The sequence below is a fragment of the Macaca fascicularis genome, chromosome 1 (assembly GCF_037993035.2).
Source record: "Macaca fascicularis isolate 582-1 chromosome 1, T2T-MFA8v1.1".
Classification (NCBI taxonomy): Eukaryota; Metazoa; Chordata; class Mammalia; order Primates; family Cercopithecidae; genus Macaca; species Macaca fascicularis.
In genome coordinates, this window is record NC_088375.1 from 38,332,001 (window position 1) to 38,352,809 (window position 20,809).

The 20,809-nt window shown below is 35.7% G+C and overlaps 1 protein-coding gene across 3 annotated transcripts in view; it reads left to right on the forward strand.

Annotated features, from left to right (window-relative positions):
• The window catches only part of XPR1 (xenotropic and polytropic retrovirus receptor 1), a 257,324-nt gene that overhangs the window by 207,946 nt on the left and 28,569 nt on the right, over positions 1 to 20,809 (forward strand). For 2 of the 3 annotated variants that reach the window (XM_045399533.3, XM_074027870.1), the window contains 2 exons: positions 1,374 to 1,545; positions 3,020 to 3,214. In XM_045399533.3, the coding sequence (XP_045255468.1) occupies positions 1,374 to 1,545; positions 3,020 to 3,214 (367 nt within the window). The remainder of the gene's footprint in view (positions 1 to 1,373; positions 1,546 to 3,019; positions 3,215 to 20,809) is intronic. The other variant, XM_045399577.3, reaches the window with a different exon arrangement.

A 20,809-nucleotide genomic window follows, 5' to 3' on the forward strand; every position in this document is an offset into this window, starting at 1 on the left:
ATATGCTATCAGGAAAATATAGACAATAATTACTAATCAGTTCTTTATGATCAAAGAAACATTATTCTCCTTAACTGTGACTTTTTGAATCACTTATCTGTATTTCAGTTCTGAAATACCACACAATTATACCTCCACTCTAGAGGAAAAAAAGAATGAATACAAATATCAAGGAGATAGGAACATTCATGGAATTAAAGCAAAAGTCACAAGTGTTTGACTTAGAAATGTACATATTGTAATAATTTTTTATTTGTTTTTGTTTTGTTTTGTTTTGTTTTTTTGAGACAGAGCCTCATTCTGTCGCCAGGCTGGAGTGCAGTGGCGTGATCTCAGCTCACTGCAACTTCTGCCTCCTGGGTTCAAGCAATTCTGTTGCCTCAGTCTCCTGAGTACCTGGGACTACAGGTGGCCACCACCATGCCCAGCTAATTTTTTGTATTTTAATAGAGATGGGGTTTCACTATGTTGGCCAGGCTGGTCTTAAACTCTTGACCTCGTGATCCACCCACCTTAGCCTCCCAAAGTGCTGAGATTACAGACGTGAGCCACCACACCCAGCCCTGTAATAATTTTTTTTTTTTTTTTTTTGAGATGAAGTCTTGCTCTGTTACCCAGGCTGGAGTGCAGTGGCATGATCTCGGCTCACTGCAAGCTCTGCCTCCCAGGTTCACGCCATTCTCCTGCCTCAGCCTCCCAAGTAGCTGGGACTACAGGTGCCCGCCACCATGCCTGGCTAACTTTTTTGTATTTTTTAGTAGAAATAGGGTTTCACCATGTTAGCTAGGATGGTCTCAATCTCCTGACCTCGTGATCCGCCCATCTTGGCTTCCACAGTGCTGGGATTACAGGCGTGAGCCACCGTGCCCGGCCAATAAATTTTTAAAGTACAACTTTAGTTGATGGCTGACATGTATGTAAAAATTGTGAACAATTTAAACGGGTATAAAAATGTGAGATCAAAATCTTTAGGCCCAAATACTTGAAAAGTCACTAGGAATATGGAAAGATTTGTTTATATAGATTTTTAGATGAAAAATTAGGGGGTAATGGCATCTCCCTGATCCCTTAACAATATTTGGATTTTTGCAAAGAATTAGCAGCACCCATGCTTTCTGTTTTCTAACTATAGTTATTCCTGCTTTTTTTCCTCCTTTACTTCCTTTCTTAGTTATCCATTCAACTGATTCCCTTCACTGCTAATTCTCAACCACTATAACCACTGTTGCCAGGTCTCTGTGTTTATGATTGGTTCTTTGGTTTCCATTTTATCAACTAAAGTAATCATGCTGAATGGTCAGACATGAAATGGAGACATTTAATATGACTTTTCTTGTTTCTATGTTTTCTAATTTTTTTTTTCTTTCTCTCAGTTTCGAGTATTTACAGCCCCCTTCCATAAAGTAGGCTTTGCTGATTTCTGGCTGGCCGATCAGCTGAACAGCCTGTCAGTGATACTGATGGACCTGGAATATATGATCTGCTTCTACAGTTTGGAGCTCAAATGGGATGAAAGTGAGGGCCTGTTGCCAAATAATTCAGAAGGTAGGATATGAATTTGCCTCTGTACTACTAAATCTCTGGTGTAAACCAAGAAATATTGGGAAGGATAAATGAGAAAGTAAAGGTCATGATGAAAACTTACCCAATAATATTACAAACTTAATTAAATGTACTTGGCATTCTGTTAACAGTCTCTTTATCTGATATAATTTGGCTTTTAAATTATGCATTAGGATTTCGTCTGTCCATTTGCCAAGAGATTTACAACTTACACTTAAAGAATTCTAAAACTTTTTCTAGCACGTTGGTAGTTATATTGCAAATACTTTCATGCCAACAATTTGTTGTCACACTGTTGCTGTGTAATGTAACCCAGATACCAGTGATCAAAAATACTGATTATTTAGAAATAGATCAAGTGCTTTGAGAGTAATTACAGATTGCTTTTTAATTCTTACTTGGGGTGTTATTTTTCTTCTGGCTCTTCCCGCCCCCCCACCACCTTAGTTTATTCCAGCAGTTCAAGTTATTAAGGAATTTTGCCTTCATGACAAAGATCTAATTTAGATAGATTATGTAACATGTGACTAACGAAAGTTAATGATGAAGCCTATGCTGACACATTTTTATTGATTGCCAGTGGATCACAATTCTGTTGTAAGTTGATCACACTCAATTCTGAATTTCAGAATTCAAGGAAAAATTGATTTACCAACTCTATTCTTATTTAAACACACAGTTTGTTCTTGGTTTAAAAAAAGAGGGGAGGTGGGTGAACAAGAGCATGTGCTCTTGGGTGTCTTGTGTTGTGCTGGTTTGGAATTCACAAAATTGTATAGAATCACTGGTGATACTTGTAGGCTTTCCAGATGTTTCAAATTACAGAGCAAACCTGTTTTTTCCTCCTACTGTATACTCATCTTCTAATTTTCTTACAGTTTTATCACACTCCAAAGAAAGTGATTCCTGGACAGATATCCATAAATCTGAGAGAGCAGATTTCCCCACTAGTTCCCCCACAACATATTTTACCTTCTTTCCTTGACTTATCTATCACTAAAAAGCTTGAGAATAGACTGGGCACGGTGGCTAACACCTGTAATCCTAGCACTGTGGAAGTCTGAGGTGGGCAGATCACTTGAGGTCAGAAGTTTGAGACCAGCCTTGGCAACATGGCAAAACCCCATGTCTACTAAAAATACAAAATTAGCTGGGTGTGGTGGTGTGCACCTGTAATCCCAGCTACTCAGAAGGCTGAGGCAAGAGAATCACGAACCGGAAGGCAGAGGTTGCAGTGAGCTGAGATTGTGCCACTGTACTCCAGCCTGGACCACAGAGAGACTCAGTCTCAAAAAAAATAAAAAGCTTGAGAATATGATAGTTGCAAAGAAGAAAGTGATTCTGAAGCCCAGGTTTCTTGCTTTTTCAGACTTGGTAGTGGCTACGCTATATGACTAAATGATGTGAACAAGTTATTTTTTACAATTGTAATTTTTCTTCTTTGAAATCTTCACAGAATCAGGAATTTGCCACAAATATACATATGGTGTGCGGGCCATTGTTCAGTGCATTCCTGCTTGGCTTCGCTTCATCCAGTGCCTGCGCCGATATCGAGACACAAAAAGGGCCTTTCCTCATTTAGTTAATGCTGGCAAATACTCCACAACTTTCTTCATGGTGACGTTTGCAGCCCTTTACAGCACTCACAAAGGTATTCTGTGATTGACTATGAAGAGATTTTTTTAAACCTGGATTTTTACTACCTGAATCTATTTCTTACTCTGGCTACTTTTCCATTTGTCATGCTCTTTTTTTTCACTGAAATTTCAGTTCCTTCAGTTATACCAGTTTGTTCTTGAAGGCTTTTAGTCTCATTCCAGTATCTACTGATAAAAGTACCACTGAAAAGAAGCACAGTCACCCAGAATAAGAATTTGTGATAATGTTTAAAATTCTGAATTATGTTTAATGGGTTCAATCTATGGATATCTTGGGTTTCCATTTGTTTTTAGACTTCCTTGTTCATTAATGAGGTTGGGAAATGGCTTGGTGAAAAAAAATTCCCTGTGGCAATCAAGTATGTTTTTAATCGCTTTCCTTCACCAAGTAGTAAGAATTGTTTCCAGCCCATTTAACTGCAAATTGAGTTCTCTGATTCCTCTAGTTTCTCATCTCCATGGCAACCTATTATTACTTGAGACTGCGCTTCTGTTGGGAAGAGAAAAGGCTTTTAAGTTCTGAGCCACATGCAGTCACTCCTTTTGAATTTTTAACCTTTTTCCAAGAACTGTCAGTCAGCAATCTCACTTCCTTTTTGTAAAATGCATTCCATCTTTGTCTTTTTAAGTCAATATCAGCCCACACCTTAGATGCTGCACTTTCTCATCTGTAGGTTGTAAAGAGATGTTACTATTTGAAATTATTCGTTATTTTTAAATACTTTGCAAAGTTTTTTTTCAGTGATTTTTTTTTTCTTAATTGAGAGACTGTATTTTCGGAGCTTTGGCCAGTGCTACAAAATTGCTGCTAATCTAAAGTGTGTCTAACGGTCATAAAAGATCAGAACATTGCTTCAATAAACCTTGAGATTTGATGCAGCAGATGATATTTATAATATAATTCCACTTTTTCCAGTAGATTCTGTGGTTGGAGTAGGATTGATAAATGTAGCCAATAATTTTACCACGATGTAGGCATTCTTGTTAAATGATATAATTTAACTAAGTATGTCAGTGAAGGAAACACATCCCCAAAGCTCCCATAATTTTAACTCATATTGTGGAATGCTGTTAAGTCCAGGCATGTATCATAATTCAGGAGGTTGTTACTAGAGAATTTATAAATTGGGCAGCTGATTTAATATAGTATTTATGACTCCATTTACTAAGTTACAAAGAACCCTTTACTTTTCTTCCATCCCAGGTAAAAATTAGTACTGTTTTTCTAGTTGAATATTTTAGAACATAATATACCTTTAACTGCAGTTGATCCTTGAACAACTTGGAGATTAGGGGAACCAGCCTCGCACACAGTTGAAAATCCACAGATAACTTTTAACTCCCAAAAACACTACTAATAGTTACCATTGACCAGAAGCCATACTGATAAAATAAATGGTCTATTAACACTTATTTGGTATGTCATATGTATTATATACTGTTCTCTTATAATCAGGTAAGCTAGATAAAATAAAATCGTATTAAGAACATCATAGGGAAGAGAAAATATCTTTCCTATTCATTAAGTGGAAATGGATCATCATGAAGGTCTTCATCCTTGTCATCTTCACATTGAGTAGGCTGAGGAGGAAGAGGAGGGGTTGGTCTTGCTATCTCATGGGTAGCAGAGGCAGAAGAAAATTCGTATGTTAAGTGGATCTGTGAAGTTCAAACCCATATTATTCAGGGGTCAACTGTATACTGATAGCATTCAGTAAAAAGCTGAAAATCCAAATTCATCAAATCTGTGAACAGTCCACATCTAAAATGTCTAAACTAAAAAAGTAATAGTTTAAATAGCATTGGGGGCTTAAGACATTCCTTACTCACGTACTTCTTCAAAGAATTTTATAAACCATATTACCTTTTGGACATTTTTAAGTTTACAACCAAAATTTTTCATCTTAAGTTTAAGTAATTACAAAAGATATAGTTTTAGTGTATTTTAAATGTTCACATTTTAAAATAAAACTGCTAAATGTTTCTATTGTGTAATAGTCAGAAAATTTCCATCTCTTTGCTCTTGAACTATAATGTATATTTTAATATAATATATTTTTGTTTTAATGACTTGTCTGCTACATAAACATGTAAATTGAAATTAAATTCTTTCTGTCACTAAGAGATTAATTTGTTTTCTGTTCTGGGTTGTAATCACCATTACCCTGATAATTACCCACAGTTGATCAAAGCAACATTACAAATGTATTACAAATTTAATTTTTATAAGTAATTGTTGCAGGTAAACATTTCTTAACGAGATAAATTTATGTTATTACTGTTTCCTTTTTCAGTTTTTATATAAGTAAACTCAGAAATCTTGTGGCTATGTAGATGAGAATAGAAGGAGTTTTGTTGTTGCAGTAACACTCAGTTTTATGAGTTCAGTGAGTTATTTATGGGTTATTTACCCAATTCTGAGTTATTTGTTCAAAAAATCGTATAGTGATCTATCACCAATAAATATTTTTAGCAATTAGATTTTCTTGGTTGAAAGCAAAGGGTTGAAAATAAATAAAGCAAATAATTTAACATAAACTGAATGAAAAAGGATCTGATAACCAGCCATTGGAGTCATTAACTTTCTAACCTAGACAGTGGACCATCATGTTATTGTTACTTTTAGAAGCTCTTTGTCTAACCCAGCATATGCAAATAATTGTTAGGAAAATAAAAATATTGTTAATTTCAGTACACATTTTCCAGTGCAATATTTTATGATGAAATACTTTTATCATATTCTTTAAATGTCCTTTTGCAAAAAATCTGGAACTTCAGATTATACTCATCTGAGCTATGGAAAATATCTGCAATATACCTGTAGGGGAGGAAAAACTTACTCCTCTACCCTCTTAAGTAATTGGGGCCTGCAAATGAAATTGACAGCAGACAGATGAGTAAAAGAAAAGGTTTGTTATGTACACAGAGGTCTTCATAGAAAAGAAGACCCAAAAGAAATGTTTAGACCAGGGGGTGGAGGGGGCTTTTATACCATTTTTACAAAGAGTGATAAATTGTGAAAAAGTAAGTTTAAACAAAGGTAGGGGGTTGGGCTTCTTGGTGGTAATTTGTGAAAAGGTAAATATATGGGGATTCTAATGAAAGAAAAGGATTATTTAGTAAGGTTTGTTGTGTGTACCAAAGTTGGTGTCTTCTCTATTGATAAGTGTCATCTCTGGTGAAGAAGTGTTGCCGTCCTCTTCCTAGTATGGAGTGAGAGCATCAGCTTTAGAAATGGAAATTTATATTACATTTACAAAAGGAATGTATGCCCTGCTTTTAGACAAAAAGAGGGAGGCCAGATATATTTCCCTTCATCTGAGGGTTTCTCAGTTGCCTTCAGCTCAAAATAATAATCCTTATGCCAAAGTGGCATATTTGGGGATGGCATACTCTGATCCTCTTCATACCCTAATTGGGAAATCAGTCAGACAAGTGGAAAAAATTTTGACTTCAGGTTTACATGTTTATTTTTATGTGTGTGTGTGTATTTATATATATATAAATTGGACACAGTTTTTTGCCCACAGTAAAAGTTTTTTAAAAACCAGAAACAAAAATATTTTTTTGATGGACCATTGGTTATATATCTTAATCATATTGCTAAAATTAAAAAAAAAACTGTATAGTTGCTACATGTTAAATATTCATATCACTAAAATTTTTAACCAAAAAGCTTAAAATAGACGAAAAAATTGAAAATATATATATATATATCCATGTGTAAGCACCTCATTCCTTCATTCTAGTTCTGAGTTAGATGCATGACCACGTAGATAGGTGGACAGACAGGCAGGCAAAGCAAGGATACATTCACCAAGTACTTATTAAGAATATTTTATGTAACATGCCATGCTAAGCACTAAAAATATAGTGACAAAACACAATTCTTGCCCTTTATAATCTAGTAGGGGAATAGACAAAAAGACATTAATTGGTTCTTAATACTACTGTTAAGTATACTGTTTTAGACATGGCTAAAATGGTAAATTTTATTTGTTTTTGCCACAGTTTTTTTTTTAAGGCATAAAAATAGAGTATAAAGAGATAAGCAGGGTACCGGAAGAACCCCCAGCACAGGTCTCTAACTCAGTCTCCTAGGCCTTAGGATGGGAGGAAGACTTCTGTGAGGTAACATCTAAGCTGTATCCTGTTGTTTATATTAAGTTAAGGAGGATTCTAGTTACCCGTTATGTGCCTTGCTCAAGGCCATGTAATTTGTGAGTGGTAGAGGTGTAGTATTTCTCAATTCTATTCTTCAGCCTAGGGATTTTTTTTTTTTCAGACAAAGCCACATCTTTAAAGTGGAGATAATGGTACCTGTTCTTTTTGTTTCACAGGTTTGTTTTAAATAGTAAATAAAAGAGTACACATGAAATCTCCTTAGACTCTTAGTATGCTACAAGGGAATTTATGATAAAATGAAATATTTTCTTTGCTGACTAGAGCTGCTATATGTCTTGCTTTACAGAGTCTTTTAAAGAGAAATCCTTAATGATTGTCTTGGCCAGGGGACTTGCACAGGGCAAGTATCGATTAGAAATGTGTTTGGCTTTTTGCACGAGTAACATAGCTACTTACTCACTGAACATTATTCAGTACTCACTGTCGAAGTTTTTTAAAAACCAGAAACAAAAACACTTTTTAGATGGACCATTGGTTATATATCTTAATCATATTGGTAAAATAAAATTTTAAAAATGTCATGGTTGCTACATGTTAAATATCCATATCACTAAAATTTTTAATCAAAAAGCTTCAAATCGAGGCAAAAAAATTGAAAAGACAGCTCAGAGGAACCATTGACAGAAAAATTGGCATTGAATATTGATCAGAAGTAGAATTTGTTAAAGAACATGGGAAATGGGAAAAATAAAAACATCAAACAAGTGGAATTTGATTTGTTTTTTTTTGTTTTTTTTTGTTTTTTTTTGTGGATTCTATTCCAAGAGAAAAGGCACTAGAAAACATGGACTTTAGAAATAATCATTGAGCCAAAAGAATAGATTCAATATGATTAATTGGGTAGATACTTTTCTATGAAATGTATATGTACTGTTACAAGTGATAAATTTTAGAGGGGCAAGGAGTAAAAGATGGTGAGGTAACCTTGTTCGGATTCAGAGATCTGAGTCTTTTCAAAGAACTAGCCTGCAGGAGTTACCATAGCAACAGCATTATATTAGGGGCATTTTCAAGATTGTTCTAAAGTGTCTCATGTTATGCTGCATGATTTGTAAAAATGGAGGTGTAAGAGTTAACTGTGTGCCTAGACTCATTTTTTGAAAAGTAAGGGAGGAGGTTGGAGGTTTAGGCAGCCCATTTGAGGGAAATTAAGGATGATAATATTTCAGCTAGCACTCACTTGTATTAAAAAGGAAAACACATTTGAAATATTTCAGTTTATTTTTTCTATCATTGATTTTAGAAACAAAGGAATTTAGCTAGCAGCCAATCTCCGCATTTTAAGAATTCACATTTCATTGCATGGCTAAATTTGAAGGCAACTCCTACAAGTGTTTTGTTGGAATTGGGATTGGAGGAGGCACAAAAGTGTTTTAAATGGTTTTTGTGAGTCCTTGAGGTTTCTTGGCTTTAGCAAAGAAAAGCCTGTGGGAGGTACAATAATAGAAAAGGCCATTATGTTGTTATTTCTAAGTGGTTGTTGAGGGAGAGCATTTCATTAGATTTTCTATTTTTCATTTACAGTTTGTAACATTCTAAAATATTTGTAAATTTTTAGTGGTTTAGTTAGCTCTTTGTTACTCTTTGATTTCATATTTTACTTTAGACTTTTTGTTAGTGTTTGCTAAAAAGCATTTGCTACTAGATTTTATAAAATATTTGGAACAAAGAAGTATTCTCAGCACAATTAAGAGTTCATTTATGTCTCTGTGGTTGTTTTCCAGTGCCCAGACCTTTCTAGATCCCTTCTTAACATTCTCTAAGGGCTGCTGTGCCCCCTAATGAGGATTCCTCAGCAATAGCTCAGGGCCTTCAGTGCAATAGTCCTATCATTGTTTGAGTGAGCACACATAGTCCTGAAGTGCTTCCTCCCTGGGGTATGACCAGTTTATTACCCTCTTTCTACCCTGAATAATAGGCTGTTATGCCAGAATTTCCACATTTTAGTCTTGTTATACAGTAATAGAAACAGTAATTGTTTTTCATTCTCTAGGGAAATTTTTGTTTCATTAACTTTTTTTAAAAAAAGATATACACACATTTTTAAAAACTCATTTGGATAAATGTTCTCATTCTTGGCTTACTATTAAAGTAGTTCAAATCTTTAACTCTTTCGAAATTGATATATTTCCACTGTAATTTCCTAGCGTAACTAACAATGTAGAAAATAAACAAATTATTTTAGAATTTATCTTGACAATATTTGCTTCAGAACTGCCGATGCCGTAAAGCCAAATAGGAGACCTTTTTCCTGATTATTAATTTTACTTTAATTCAACAAATATTTCTTGAGTGGTTTTTATCTACTTGGCGTTGTAAATTTTAAATGGTTTTATAATTATATCCCATCTTAAATTGCTTTTAAAATATTAATTATAGCTTTGAATAAATTAAATTTCCTTTACATCTTCTTTGTCACTTAAAAGTCTTTGAAAAAAAGAACACATATGCGCACACCCTGATACCATTTTCTTTTTTTTTTTTTTTTTGAGGTGGAGTCTTGCTCTGTCGCCCAGGCTGGAGTGCAGTGGCTGGATCTCAGCTCACTGCAAGCTCCGCCTCCCGGGTTTGCGCCATTCTCCTGCCTCAGCTTCCCGAGCAGCTGGGACTACAGACGCCCACCACCTTGCCCGGCTAGTTTTTTGTATTTTTTAGTAGAGACGGGGTTTCACCGTGTTAGCCAGGATGGTCTCGATCTCCTGACCTCGTGATCCACCCGTCTCGGCCTCCCAAAGTGCTGAGATTACAGGCTTGAGCCACCGCGCCTGGCCCTGATACCATTTTCATAGTCCTATCTCTAGTCACCTTTGTTTTCTTAATTGCTCTTAAGACTGATAGATGTAATTGGCATTTCTACATAAATTATGTTGCTTTTGGAACACTCATGCACAAACGTTTAAAGTTTAAAAAGTCTCTACTATTTTATTGCTTAGAAATTGAGAGAGGATCTGTGATGTTTAAAAGAAATAGTTGACTAGTCACAATAGCTTACACCTGTAATCCCAGCACTTTGGGAGGCTGAGGTGGGTAGATCACGAGGTCAGGAGTTCGAGACCAGCCTGGCCAACATGGTGAAACCCCATCTCTACTAAAAATACAAAAATTAGCTGGGTGTGGTGGCAGGCACCTGTAATCCCAGCTACTCAGGAGGTGAGGCAGGAGAATAATTTGAACCCTGGAGGCAGAGGTTGCAGTGATCGAGATCATGCCATTGCACTCTAGCTTGGGCAACAGGGCAAAACTGCATCTCAAAAAAAAGAAAAAAGAAAGAAGAAAAGAAATGGTTGAAAAATTTTTATACAAGAGTTTGTCTAATTGAAGAGAAATGTAAAGACCAATTGCTTGAAAGTCGAATTTTTTATTTTTGTTTTAATTTATATACTTTATATTATATATAATTTTACATGAGAAAGCTATGGTGAAAAGTATAAACATCAGAAAATGTCATTGTATCTAGGTATTTACAGCAAAAAGAAAAGAAAAAGAGAAAAAAATGAGCAGGCAAATGTACTTACAGACCTTGAGTTCCTGCTAAGTATATGGTACTCTAAGGAACATAATAGATTGTATGTGACTGTCTTTCCCTTAGAGTTTTATAGTATAATACAGTAAGTGTACTCATCGGCTATTAACAGCATAATAAACCAACCCTTCAAAACTCAGTAGCTTAAAAACAGCTTTAATCCATTCTTGCTTATGCATCTGTAGGTCAGCTGGGAATTGATTGGTCTCGTCTGGGCTCAGCTGGATAGCCTTCAGGCTGCTATTCTGGCAGGGTTTGGCTCCTCACTGCAGGTTGGGTTTCGATCTAATCATGTGTCTTCATTCTGGCGCCTCAACTGAAAGAGCAGCACTTACCCAGGAGAAACTCTTCACATGGGACTGACAGAGACAAGACCTATTACACAGATTTTAAGCCTCTGCTTGCTCCGTATCTGCTAGCTTCCAAAGGCCCTTGCAACTGCTCGGCCAAAGCAAGTCACCACACCCTGCATTAATGGGGCAAGAAAGTATACTTCTGTCATGGAAACAGGGATGGGTTGAAAGGAAGAGAAGAGTTTTAAAATGTAATCTAATCTACTATGATACAGAAAACAATTTAAACTGATTTGTCTAAAGTGGCAAAGGACTTAAAACAGTTTTGTAGAATAAACATAACTAATAAACATGAAAAATTTTCCACTTTGGTAATAAAAACAGAAATACAAATTAAAATAATATTTAATCAAAGAAGTGATGATGCCTATCACTGGCAAGGTTACGGAGAGATGAAAACTCATTCTGTTGGTAGAGTATAAATTTGTAAGCAATTTGGGAATTCTGTTGAGTCTTAAAATCATTCATACCTTTTGACCTAGTAACTACCTTTCCACAACTTTTTCCTAAGTAGCGAATTGGGCAAAAACGAATGTATCTTTGTAACATTATATAGTAAAAAACTGAAATAATCTAACAAATGTTCAGCAATAGGAGAATAGTTTACTTGTAGTAACTGCATCATATATGAAATACAGTGGCTTGTTAAAAGTCACACAATGCACCTGCAAATAGTAGATGAAGAATAATGATTGTGTGTGTGTGTCTGTTTTCACAGATAGTCTTGCTCTCTCACCCAGGCTGGAGTGCAGTGAGTAGCTTGGTCGTATCTCACTGTAGCCTCAAACTCCTAGGCTCAAGGGATCCTCCCACCTCAGCCTCCTGAGTAGCTGGGACTACCCAGGCTAGTCTCAAACTCAGTCTTCCAAAGCTGGGATTACAGGCCTGAGCCACTTCACACAGCTGGCACACTTTAATTAAGAGCAATGTGGACTCGGCCAAAATATGTAAATAATTTATCTCTGCTGGAAAATCGAAAGTCATTCTTGAATTGGAAGGAAACAAAACTAACATTAATGTTGTTTCAAGTGATGGCAGAATAGTTGACATGATTAATTTGCTTAGTGTTGTATTCTTTTTTAGGTTTTAAGAAATATCAAGGGGGCCGGATGCTATGACTCACACCTGTAGTCCTAACACTTTGGGAGGCCAAGGTGGGCAGATTACCTGAGGTTGGGAGTTCAAGACCAGCCTGGCCAACATGGCAAAACCCTGTCTCTACTAAAAAATACAAAAAATTAGCCAGGTGGAGTGGCATGCACCTGTAATTCCAGCTACCGGGAGGTGGAGGTTGCAGTGACCTGAGATCATGCCACTGCACTCTAGCCTGGGCTACAGAGCGAGACTTCGTCTCAAAAAAAAAAAAAAAAAAAAAAAGAAATATCAAGGGTAGTTAGGGTACTTTGTTAAAGCTGGCTAGCAATTTTCTCAATGTATATTGTTAATAAATAAGGAATGTTGTGAGCATGCTTCTTAGAATGTAATGAACAAAAGACCAGTGGGCTAATGTTGAATTTCTTTTTTTTTTTTTTTTTTTTTTTTTTTTTTTGAGATGGAATCTTGCTCTGTCATGCATACTGGAGTCTAGTGGTACAATCTTGGCTCACTGCAACCTCCGCCTTCCAGGTTCAAGCAATTCTCCTGCCTCAGCCTCCTGAGTAGCTGGGATTACAGATGCCCACTACCACACCCAGCTAATTTTTGTATTATTAGTAGAGACAGGGTTTCACCATGTTGGCCATGCTGGTCTCGAACTCCTGACCTTACCACAGGTGACCTGCCCAGCTTGGGCTCCCAAAGTATTGGGATTACAGGCGTGAGCCACGGCGCCTGGCTAATACTTAATTTCATTGATACTTTGGATAGGTATAAGATACAGTTTTCATGAAAATATTCAGAGTGAAGAAACTTTTCATACACTACAGCTAATTCTTAATTTCATTGATACTTTGGATAGGTATCAGATATGGTTTTCATGAAAATATTCAGAGGGAAAAAACTTTTCATACACTACACATGGTATTTTCTTCGCATAGTAAAACAAACAAACACAAAAAAACAATGGCGCCACTTAATAGGAAGGAAAATAAAACATCTACCTAAATATCTCATTGATAAGTAGCATTTGTATTTCTACTTGTTCCTCTCCTGTGGGCTTCTCAGGCCTCTCTCTAAATACTTTTTAGTTGCTTCTGAATAATACCCCACAACATATTTCTTTTAAAGGTAGAATTGTACTACTTGTAACTATTTTATCCTTACCAGGAATCTTCTCAAACCAATAAATATCTCCCAAACAAAGTAGAATATTGAAGTCTACACAACACATTTCATAGCTGGTATAGAAAACACTGAATCACTGAAGAAAATTAGGCAGAAACTCTAAGATCTATTATATAGTCTTCTCACTTATGAATATTAGACTAATTCTATTTCCTTTCTCAATAACTGAAAAAGTTGATATTTGAAATTAATTTTAAAAATCTGTCATTAAACTTTCTATTGCAGAAAGTAGTACTTCTTACCTAAAGAGCAAAACACCTCCCTCTTCTCAATTTAATCAACTCCTCTGCCAGTAAGAATTTTAAAAGCACTGTCTTAGTGAAAGACACGTTTTCACATTGAGAACTAGAATACGGGCTTTGGAGTCAGGACTAGGTTAATTTAGCCACTTACTAATTATGTTACCCTGAGAAAGTGACTAGATTTCTTTGGTTTAAAATTAGTAAAATTGAGGTAGTAATTCCCAACTCATAAGCTTATTATAAAGATTAAGTTGTATAAGTACACTATAACTAGTGTTAATTGGTATTGATATCCTTTCTACCATCTGTGATGACAGCGTGAAAAAACTCACATGCAAAATATTAGGGAAGGGGTTTTAACTATAGATGTGGAAGAATTTAAAATAATTATGAGTAAATGTCTAGGTAAAATGGACAATTTATCTTTAGAAAGTTAGAAGTTAACAAAATAAATGCAGGAAGACAGACACTCTAAACTGTGGACTAACAGCTATTGCAGGAATAGGGAAAGTTGTCTTTAAAGTGTCAGACCACAGTGTTTTCACAAGTGAAACTTTGTAAAACCTTTCAAACCTTCAAGGAATGGTTTGTGCCATTTAAACCATTTAGAAATGTAAAAAGAAAGCGTCTTATTTCTCTTTACAAAGCTAGCATAATTCTGAAAAATACCACACTCAATAAAACTGTAGTCTAATATTACTTATTAATATACATACAAAAATTCCTTATTTTAAAAAAAATTGATACAAGGTAATTATACATTTATAGAGTACATAGTGATGTTTCTGTATATGTGATCAGATCAAAGTAATTAGGATATCCATCTCAAACATTTATCATTTGTGTTAGTAACACTCACTATCCTTTTAGCTCTTTGAAACTGTATATTGTTGTCAATTGTAGTCATCCTACTGTGGTATAGAACACTAGAACTTATTCCTCCTATCTAGATGTAATTTTGTATCCTTTAACAAATCGCTCCCTATCCTTCTCTACCCTATGCTTCCCAGCTTCTTGTAACCTCTGTTGGACTTTGTACTTCTATGAGATTAACATTTTTAGCTTCTACATATGAGTGAGACCATGTTGTGTTTAACTTTCTGTGCCTGGCTTATTTAACGTAATGTAATGTACTCCAGTTCCATCTGTTTTGCTAGGATTTCATTCTTTTTTATGACTGAATAGTATGCCATTGTGTGTATATACACTACATTTTCTTTATCCGTTTATCTGTTGTTGGACACCTATGTTGATTTTTTAATCTTGGCTATTGTAAATAGTGCTGCTGTAAACATGGCGCAGCAGATGTCTCTTTGTTATACTGATTTCCTTTTCTTTGGATTGAAATGCCCAGTAGTGAAATTGCTAGATCATATGGCAGTTCCTATATGCAGTTTTCTGAGGAACCTCCATACTGCTCCCCATAGTGGCTATACTAGTTTATATTCCCACCAACATTGTAAAAAGTCTTAATAAAATATTTGCAGCTAGAACTGAGCAGTATATTAAAAGAATAATATACTGTGACTAAGATATTTTAGGAATGCAAAAAATAGTTCAGTGTTAGGAATCCTTAAAAATTAAATTTTACCATATCACTAGACCAAAGGAGAAAAGCCATGTGGTCAGCTCTGTAGGTGCCAAGGAGACATTTGTTAATTTTTTTAAGAAAGAATATAAGAATACTTTGTAAGTATGGCAAAATACTATACACACATGTGCATATAATCTGTCACTCTATATCTTAGACCAATGGCTAGAAGCATGATTAAAGGTAAAGTATCAGAGACATTCCCTTTAAAATTTGGACTAACATAAGGATATCTGCAATCATCACTATTATTCTACTGATCATTGCTATTACACAATAAAATGAAATAATAGTAAAATTTTTAGGCCGGGTGCGGTGGGTCATGCCTGTAATCCCAGCACTTTGAGAGGCCGAGGCGGGTGGATCACGAGGTCAGGAGATCGAGACCATCCTGGCTAACATGATGAAACCCCGTCTCTGCTAAAAATAATAATTTAAAAAAATTAGCCGGGCATGGTGGCGGGCGCCTGTAGTTCCAGCTACTGGGGAGGCTGAGGCAGAAGAACAGCGTGAACCCGGGAGGCGGAGCTTGCAGTGAGTGGAGATCGCACCACTGCACTCCAGCCTGGGAGACACAGCGAAACTCCATCTCAAAAGAAAAAAATACAGTAAAATTTTTAAAAACCAAAAATAAAATCTCAACATTTGTAATGTGACCATCCAGTGCTCTCACTTTATTTGCCCGTTAATGAATTTTATGATGAGCATGCAATTGTTTTACAAATGGGGAGAAAAAATAGTTCCTTTTATTAAAAAATATTTTTAAGTTGTTGGCCTAGACTTTCTAAGGCCCCTTTAGCTCTTTACATTCTATTAGTCTAATAGAGCTATTTGCAAATATGTCATGTGTTGTCAGACATTATTTCATTTTGAACCTGATACCAACTTTGAAAGAAAGGAAAACAGGTGTTATTCTCATTTTGCTTGCCCAAGGTCACATGACAGTAAGTAGCAAAACCAGAATTTTGACTCTGGATTGATTCCTTTTTTTACTCTAAAAGGTTATTTCCTACAAGGCAGCATGCTATAATGCTCTGATCCTCACATTTTGGTGTGTATCTGAATTACTTTGGATGCTTGCTTTAAAATGCATTATATTCGGTTTTACTTTCGGTCTAATTCAGTAGGATTAGGGTGATCCAAAATTTGCATTTTTACCATGTCTTCTGCTAAAGGTGATTGACTGAGGACACATTAAGTAGCATGCAGACAAAAGATGTTGTAAACAGATGTGATGTTGAGCAAATATAGAGACAAGTAAAAGTAGATTTGAATACTGCTTCCTCCTACTGAACTCTTTGTAAGATCTTAGCAGTCAAGTGATGAATGGTACATAGGCAATAAAGCACACTGGGTAAGAGTATATGGGCTTTGGATCAGTGAATCTTGGGCATGTTACCTGATGATAATGGTACTCACTTCATAAGGAGGTTTTAAGGACACGTGTAAATTTTCATAGAGAGGAATGAGAAAGAGCAGAGACAGTCAAGTGTTAGTTACTTCAGTGGAAGTCTTAACACAGGTACATGCATGCACACACCCACAAAGCACATCAAGAAAGGGGACCCAGAAGTTCCCCACCAACAAAAAGATTTTGTTTCTCCTATCAGCTTCTATTCTGCTGAAAGTCATTAGAGACTATTGAAATTTTTTATTTTTAATTATATCTCAAAGTGGATTGATACTGCAATTGATGAAGTGGATCCCAGAGTAAATATCTGAATAGGTGTTTCAGAAGTACTGACTTTGATTTTTTGGTAGTGTTTGAGATAATACAGGTTTTACTCTACTTCTAAAAATATTTTATTTAAAAGAAAAATTAAATGAAGTTTTATATAAAAAGGCATCACAGTTTTGTACTGTTTTACTCTGAGATTTAGAATTGTTTCAGATGGATCTTTTATATCTGGTATGTTATACTGGTGTAGAATATTGGCAGGCTGTATGAAGAAAACGTGGAAGACATTTTGGCTTTCCTTCTCTCTGTGCATATCTCCTATTATATTTCTTCTCACTCCCTTTTTAGGTTTGTTAACTAACCATAATGTGGAATACATATTGTTATTTCTCACATTTCTAGAATACATCTTTGTGATCTGCATTTATTTTATATTCAATTCTAATTACTATATTCTGTGTTATAGCTGCTTAAAGATGTACTCCAATTTATTTCCATTTTTAAATGACTATAATTTTAGCTTATGTTTGCCACTTTTTTCAGTTCAATTAAGAAAAAAGTTGGTGCCCATATGTATGTACTACCTGAAGCTTTCATAAAATGAGCAACTTGAGACATTGTGTAAAATGTATAGAATCCTGGCTGGGCATGGTAGCTAACACCTGTAATCTCAGCATTTTGGGATGCCAGGGTGAGAGGATCACTTAAGGCCTGGAGTTCGAGACCAACTTGGGCAACATAGCGAGACCTCATCTCTTAAAAAAAAAAAAAAAAAAAAAAAAGTTCTTTTTTAATTAACCAAGTGTGGTGGTACACACCTGTAGTCCTAGCTACTTGGGAGGCTGAGGCAGGAGGATCACTTGAGCCCAGGAGTTCAAGGTTAGAGTGAGTTATTATTGTACCACTGTACTCCTGCCTGGGCAACAGATTGAGACTCTGTGTCAAAAAAAAAAAAAGAAAAGAAAAGAAACGTTTATAGTATCCTTATATTTATTTTAAAGTGGTTATAGTTGTTAGCATTTCATTTAAATAAGTGAAATTGTGTCTTTTCTAGGAGAGAAGGCAGAAACGCATAGTTTATCTGCTCCAGAATTGTTATTTGATTATAAAAGAAAAGGAGTGGGGAAAAGCAGAAATAGATATTTTTTAATACAAAAACACCAAACTTCTATTTAACTCATGAATTGAAGAGGAAACCAACCAGTTGTCACAACTAGTTCAAAGGAGAGGCAATATATTTTCCATATTATGGCTAGTTAACAAACCCTTACTATGGAGTAAAGGAATGCTGATACCCATTTACAAATGGACACAAAACTGGCTTTTTCCACTGGAGGTGGGATGTGGTGGAGGAGTAGAGGGTGAGGTGGAATTGTTGGACCTCCGTCAGACAGAATTTATTTGTGTGCCTATAGACAGAGTTATTTGCATTTGTCCACAATTTATACAGAATTATAAAATAGCTCCAGGACCAGAAAAGGCACAAACTCCATAGAAACATAGCCTAGAAAGGTATGGTGTAAACAATGCAATCCATTTTATATACACAGTAATTGTTTTTGCTTATTCCAAAGTCTTAACTTTTCCTTACAGCAATAACCTACTACAGGAATGTTTCCAAGGCTTTTGATCAAATATGTGACAGAAAGGGATTTTTAAAAATAAGCCTAGGCACACACACATAAGAAAGATATTGGAAGAGGTTCTGATGATCTGATCTGGGAAGGGGTGTCTGATACAGCAGAAGAAAAGTTGCTCAAACTCTGTCAAGAAGGGAAGTCCTAAATGGTGTCATTGATGCTTTTATAATCACTGAAGAGATAATTTTGTTATTGAGGAGCCAGTAAATAAGGATCTATATAAATAATAAATTGAATATAAATACAGTTTAATAATCGAATTACCTTCTTGATTACATCTGTCACATCCAGTTTTATTCAACAAACATTTACAAAACATCTTCAGCGTATCAGGCACTGCTAGATACTAGGCATACATAGATGAACAAAACATATCTTGCCTTTAAAACCTACTCTTGGAGCTCACAGTTTGGTAAGGGAGATAGACTACAATAGTACATGGAAGTGCAATAATACTATACTATCAGCGTTGTATAGGGTGTGAGGGGGTTTGAAAGAGGAAGTGGTTAACTCAGTGAAGGTTTTGAGGAACAGTCAAGTTTTGTGTTTTTTTTAAATTAAGCGTTTTGTTTTGAGATAATTGTAGAATCACATGCAGTTGCAAGAAGTAATACAGAGAGATCCCATATACCCTTTGCATAGTTTCTCCAGTGGTAACATTTTACAAACATGTAGTACGATATCACAACCAGAATATTGACATTCATACAGTCAAGATACAGAACATTTCCATCACCACAAGGATCCCTCTTGTTGCCTTTTTTGCACAGTATTCCCCCTGACCCTATCCATACCTTCACTTTCTGCAGTTTTACTTATCCATGGTCCACCACAGTCTGAAAACTTTATGCTATTTTGAAAGAGAAAGAGACCACAGTCACATAACTTCTATGGTTTTCGTTTTGTTTTTTGAAACATGGTCTCACTCTGTCACCCAGGCAGGAGTACAGTGGTATAATCTCAGCTCACTGCAGCCTTGACGTCTTGGGCTCATGCAGCCCTCTCACCTCAGTCTCCTGAGTAGCTAGGACTACAGGTGTGCGCCACCACACTGGTCTAATTTTGTTTATTTTTTGTAAAGGTGAGGTCTCCAACTCCTGGACTGAAGCAGTCCTCTCACCTTGGCCTCCCAAAATGTTGGGATTACAGGCGTAAGCCACCACGTCCAGCCTTCCACATAACTTATTACAGTGTATTATGATTGTTCTATTTTATTATTATTGTTGTTAGTCTCTTACTGTGCTTAATTTATAGATTAAACTTTATCAAAGGAGTACTATTCATGGTTTCAGGCACCAACTGGGGGTTTTGGAATGGTTGGAATGTATCTCCCACAGATAAGGGGGAAATACTGTATTCGTGTTAGGGTATAAGTCTTTTATTTTATTTGTGTTTTGTGTTGGTTTTCCCTAATTTTTGGTTTCTCTCATTTCTTTTCCCTACCTTCCTGTGGACTACTTGAATATTTTTTTAAATTCCATTTTGATTTGTCTATGGTGTTTTTAATGTATCTCTGTATAGCTGCTTACGTGGTTGCTCTAAGTATGTATGTGTAAATATATACACATATATATATGTAAAATGTTGAAGAGTTGGATGCCTTCATTTAACAGATTATGTTAAATGTAGCAACCTAATCACCCTTTACATTCCTTTATCCTCCCCCATTTATCATCTTATTGTCTTAACTGTTTTCTCTAAATATATTGATAACTACATCAGACAGTGTTACAATTTTTTGCTTCAACCTTCAAACATAATATAGAAAACTCAAGAAGGAAAATATCTTGCCTTTACCCATATTTTTGCATATTATGTCTTTTCTTCTGATGTTACAAGATTTCTTCTTTTATTATTTTCTACTTAAAGAATTTCCTTTGACCATTCTTTTAGGGGAGAGGCCTACTGGGTGACAAATTCTGTGAGTTTCTCTTCATCCGAGAATGCCTTGCCTTTGCCCTCATTCCTGAAGGGTGTTTTGGCTGGATGTGGGATTCTACATTAAAGGTCTCTTTGTAGTGCTTGAAAACTGTCTCTTCCCTCTGTTCTCCCTAGTTTCTAGTGAAAAATCTTGTCATTAAATAGCTTTTCCC